General features: G+C 50.8%; 1 protein-coding gene across 1 annotated transcript; it reads left to right on the top strand.

Annotated features, from left to right (window-relative positions):
* The first annotated feature begins 380 nt into the window (after positions 1–380).
* NKX2-1 (NK2 homeobox 1) lies at positions 381–2,227 on the top strand. The gene is made up of 2 exons (XM_013941000.2): positions 381–747; positions 1,557–2,227. The coding sequence occupies exons 1-2, from the start codon at positions 381–383 to the stop codon at positions 2,225–2,227; spliced, it is 1,038 nt and encodes a 345-aa protein (XP_013796454.1).
* Positions 2,228–5,349: the final 3,122 nt, after the last annotated feature.

The raw sequence follows: 5,349 nt of genomic DNA, 5'->3' as shown, positions 1-5,349 counted from the left end.
CTCTCCCTCTCTCTCCCTCTCTCTCTCTCTTTTTTTTTTAAAGACATAAAAAAAATCCTGACAAGTAAAACTTAAAGGTGTTTACCTTGTCATCAGCATGTAAGCTAATTATCTTGGGCAAGATGTAGGCTTCTATTGTCTTGTTGCTTTAGTGCCTATGCCCCGCCTCTGGTGGCAGCCTAAAACCTGGCGTCTGGCTAAAACAAACGAAAGGCAGCCCTGAGCCTCCACTCAATCCAATTAAGGCGGACTTCGTCCACTCGGTTACGTGTACATCCAACAAGATCGGCGTTAAGGCAACACCAGAATATTTGGCAAAAAAAAAAAAAAAAAAGATTTGCCTCCCCTTCCTTTTTTTTTTTTCCCCCAGCCGCCGAATCATGTCGATGAGCCCAAAGCATACGACTCCTTTCTCAGTGTCTGACATCTTGAGTCCTTTGGAGGAAAGCTACAAGAAAGTGGGCATGGAGGGCAGTAACTTGGGGGCTCCCTTGTCAGCCTACAGACAGTCTCAGGTTTCTCAGCCGGCCATGCAGCAGCACCCCATGGGCCACAACGGAACAGTGACTGCCGCCTACCATATGACAGCGGCAGGGGTCCCCCAGCTCTCCCACGCTACGATGGGGGGCTACTGCAATGGGAACCTGGGCAACATGAGCGAGCTCCCGCCTTACCAGGACACCATGAGGAACAGCGCTTCGGCGACAGGATGGTACGGCACCAACCCGGACCCCCGCTTCTCCTCAAGTAAGTGAGCCCCGGGGCTGGGTGGCCGGCGGGGGTGGCTGCGCACCTGCCCCGCCGCACCGCGGGCGCCGGGGGCTCCGCGCCAGGGCAAAAGCCGGTCCGAATCGCAGCCGCCCCCCCATTCCTCCCCCTGCCCGAGGATGGTGTCCGGTCCCTCCTCCCCCGTCTGGTTTCATGGCAGCCTCCCGGGGCTGCCGGCGGGGGAAGGAGGCGGGCAGCCCCGCGCTGCGAGGGAGCGGGAGCCCGGGGCTCGCCGTCCGGCGGGGCGGCAGCGGCACGGCCCGGGGGCCGCCGAGGGAGCCGGCGCTGCCTGTGCCCTGCCCGCCGCCCGGCTCCGACAGGGCGAGGGGGGAGCCGGAGGAGCAGGACCCGCGTCCCCGGAGGCGCGGCGGGGAGCGGGCGAGCCCGCCGCGGCCGGCCCGGCGGAGCCCCCCGGCCCGGCCGCTGCCGGCGCGCTGTCGCCTCCAGGTAGCTGCTCGGCAGCGGTCCCCAGATCGGGTGTCACCCAGGGTAGGGCAGGGCAGGGCGAGGGGCGAGCGGTCGCCTTTCTTCCCCGGGGCTGGGCCGGGCGAGGAGGGGGTGCCGCCGCCGCCGCCGAGGGGCCGCGGGGTGTCGGCTGGGAGCGGGGCGCCGCGGGGGCTCGGCCGGGGCCCCCGCCCGGGGCCGCGCTACGGGGAGGCTGCGGGGCCCCGGCGGAGCGGGCGGCGGCGGCGGGGCGCAGCGGGCCGCGGCCGGGGAGCGCGGGGCCCCGCTCAGGCCGAGCCGAGCTGAGCCGAGCCGCTTAAACCGTGCCGTCTTCTCCCTTGCAGTCTCTCGCTTCATGGCACCGTCCTCGGGCATGAACATGGGCGGCATGGGCAGCCTCGGCTCCCTGGGCGACGTGAGCAAGAGCATGGCCCCGCTCCAGAGCACGCCGCGGAGGAAACGGAGGGTCCTTTTTTCCCAGGCCCAGGTTTACGAGCTGGAGAGGCGTTTCAAGCAGCAGAAATACCTCTCCGCCCCTGAGAGGGAACATTTAGCCAGCATGATACACCTCACCCCGACTCAGGTCAAAATCTGGTTCCAGAACCACCGCTACAAGATGAAACGTCAGGCCAAAGACAAGGCTGCGCAGCAGCAGATGCAACAGGAGAACGGCTCTTGCCAGCAGCAGCAGTCTCCCAGAAGGGTGGCAGTGCCAGTGCTTGTGAAGGATGGCAAGCCCTGCCAAGCAGGCTCCAACACACCCACAGCAGCGATCCAGAGCCATCAGCAGCAGGCAGCTACAACGATCACAGTGGCTACCAATGGCAACAGCCTCGGACAGCATCAGAGCCACCAGACAAACAGTGCGGGGCAGTCTCCAGACATGGGACAGCACTCAGCCAGCCCTTCCTCTCTGCAGAGCCAAGTCTCCAGTTTGTCTCACCTAAACTCTTCTACTTCTGACTATGGCACTGCCATGTCTTGCTCCACCTTGCTATACGGTAGGACCTGGTGAAAGGATTAAACAAAGCAAAACAAAAAAAGGAAAAAAAAAGAAAAAAAAAGCAGATTTCCCCAGTCACACAAATCTCTGCCCTGTCCAAACTACTGGGTGTTTTTCTTTTCTTTTTTTTTCTTTCATTTTTAACGCTTATTTTCTGGTTTAACTGAGTGGTTTTCTGAGTACGCCTCAGAGAGAGAGAGAGTGACTTTCTTGTTTGGTTTTGTTGCTACTGTTGATGGTTTTGGGTCTTTTTTTCCCCAAGGTTGTTAAATGGGGTGTTAAAAAAAATTCTGACTAATATCAATGGAGCAGTCTGCAGAAAGGGGACCATCGTTAGGCATGGTCCGAAGGCTTGGATTTCAGATGTACACTTTGCCAGCGTCTAGGACTTGCATGTAAATATAGAAATTTCGGGGGATGGGGTGGTTTTCCCCAAAAAAGCATTCGCGTCACCCAGACACAAGAAGCAGCTTCCCCCCTCCCCTCGGTCTCCTCTCCCAGCCCCACCGCCAGGGCCAGCGGTTGGAGACGTGGAGTCATCAAAGGCTTGGCTTTTATTTTCCTCCTTACGTTTGATGTGAACCTGTAGATGTATAATGCTGTCAAAAGTTGGACTAAACCCATAGTTTTTAGTAACCTGTATATTTTGTTGTAAAAAGACAAAAAAAATACAATCAACCAAACCAACCCCCGCCTTTTTTATGGACACTGATCGCCCCGTCGTAAATCCTCTGGCAGTTTGTTATTTGCGCACGCCGCCTTTTCCTGTTGTAACTTATGTAGATATTTGGCTTAAATATAGTTCCTAAGAAGCTTCTAATAAATTATACACATTACGAATATTCTTTTTTATTTCCCTTTGGTCCCCTCCCCTCCCCGGTCCCTCCCTTCCTCCTTTTTTTTTTTTTTTTTTTCCCTTGATGGAGAAACAAACCGGGATGCTACCAAATCCTGAACCTCTGCCCCTCCGGAGGCCCGGACTGTGTTCCCAGAAGGGGACTGCGCCAGGGAGTTAATGGGAAACAGGATAAGTCCCCAGCGTGGAAAAATGACGGGCAAACGTATGGGGTTGATAAACTCGAGAGTGAAGGGATAGAGTCCAAACTGATTAGCCCGCTTTGTGGGGGGGGGGGGGGTGCACCTCAGATACTTTTTGTTAGAGAAAGCAAAGTATTCCGGGAGCAGAAATTCAAATGCCAAAGGCACGGAGGATAAGGTAAAAGTCTAATGCCACTGGAAACAAACTAACGAAGAACCTGCTGACAATATAGAATATGCGGCCGTTTTAAAGAGCGTCCAGTTTTAATAACTTGTAAAAAAAGAGACTCATTTCTACCAGGTTTTCCTATGTACTTGTATTTTAAGGAAAGTACAGTCACCTTATTTATAATCAAAATAAAATGATAGTTTATTGTGTACGACATGTAGTTTGAATTAACTTTCTTTATGAGAATGCATTTGATTTTCTCCTCGTACACCCCTCCGCATGCATGCACACAACGCTGCGGTTTCCTCTGCAAACGTCATCAGCCGTAGTACCGAGCGGGAGGCTGCCTGCAGGCTGCAGCGCAGCGGAGCGCCGATTGCTTTTCTGTAGCGACTGGGGAAGCTTGCAAAGACGCAGACGAAGAGAAAGTGTGTGTACGTGTGTGTGCATGTGTGTGTGTATGCAGTGTGCGCGTGTAGCTGAGAAACCGAGGTGCATTTGTTAATAAGCTAAATATTTTGGATAATGCAAGAGAGTTAGGTATTAACTTCGCTGTAAATAGATAAAACAGATCAAGTGAAGCGGCTTGTATTGGACAATCAACAAATACGTGTAATTCGCTGTCTTTCAGACCCCAAATATCCTTTTTGTGAGTGTACCTGAAAATAAGAACTCCTCCATCCTAAAAGACCTCATAGTGTATTTTCCTTTGCATCTTCTGCATGGTTTCGCTTTTCCCCCACATCCTCTGTTAAACCACGGAAGCGAATCACGGTCATTCAAAGATCTCTGAACTACAGAGGTATTATGAACTACTGATATTTTTGAAGACAGAGGGAGAGAAAAAAAACAAAACAGACTGCCTGGAATGGAAACAAACCAGACCCCAGCTTAAGTAGCAGCTTTCGAAAGCTCCAGGCTTTTATTTATACAAGATAACCGGTGTTACTCAGACACCAAATGGTAGTTTGGATGGAGAAAAAGGGAAATTGACAGAATAAAAAAAAAGATTATCGGATTCTTTCTGCCTCCCGCCCCTTTATTTCTAACTAGAGAACATCACGTGTGTCAACAGGAATTTCGAGACTTTTCATTCTTTATATTATGCCCTGCTTTATACAGGGACATTCTCAACTAACCCCAAAATATTCCTTTTTTCTTTTCTTTACTGAGGATATTCATTTCAGACGCATAACGTCGTGTCAAACTTGGCACGGAGGGGTCTGGAGCCGAGTGCTGGTATTTCTGATAAAGGGATAAAGTGTTTGGAATTCCTTGTACGTGTCACAGCTCTGCCAGGTCCCGGCGAAGGCAGCAGGAGCGGTGTCAGGGCACGGTGAAGGCTACGCATTTTTTAATTAGAGTTAGTTTCTTAAGGAGTTAATATACGAGAGCAAAGTGGAAAGTGATGCGGTTAAGTCGACATTTCCCCGTTCAGATGTAATTAATGTGTGCATCCTTTCAAACACAGTAATATTTAAAATTGACGAGAACTGAAAGACATTCATACAACCTACAAATATTATTTTGGCCCGAAAAAAATTGAAGTTGGCAAGTTCAATAGAGAACCAGCTAGTGACTTTTCATCATAGACTTCGGGGGAAATAAATGAATTTTACTATGTCTCGACAACCTCATAAACACATATTTGGTGGTGGGTGTAATTACTGTAATGGATTATTATGTACACTAACTTATCTTTCTTAAACTAGATTTAGTTTCGATTAAATAAACTCGTTTCCACTTTGTCTGATGTCGGCTTAGTTTAAAGTCTGTTTACTTGTTCCACAGAAAGGTGAATTCATCTCTTTATTAAGCACTAGAGACCGAGCAAACACAGTTCAAACTGTATTTACATATCAATCAGGAGAAATGCAAACAAACTTCTCTTTAACAATTTTATAGAGGTTTTTTTATGACATTGTGT

The sequence above is a fragment of the Apteryx mantelli genome, chromosome 4 (assembly GCF_036417845.1).
Source record: "Apteryx mantelli isolate bAptMan1 chromosome 4, bAptMan1.hap1, whole genome shotgun sequence".
Classification (NCBI taxonomy): domain Eukaryota; kingdom Metazoa; phylum Chordata; class Aves; order Apterygiformes; family Apterygidae; genus Apteryx; species Apteryx mantelli.
Note: the sequence above shows the minus strand (reverse complement) of the source record. Positions and strands in the feature narration are given on the sequence as shown.

Bases quoted from the DNA above. Each gene is read 5' to 3' on its own strand.
- NKX2-1 (XM_013941000.2), top strand. From the start codon at position 381: ATGTCGATGAGCCCAAAGCATACGACTCCTTTCTCAGTGTCTGACATC. The intron at 748-1,556 runs GTAAGTGAGCCC...TCTCCCTTGCAG, and splicing joins GGACCCCCGCTTCTCCTCAA to TCTCTCGCTTCATGGCACCG.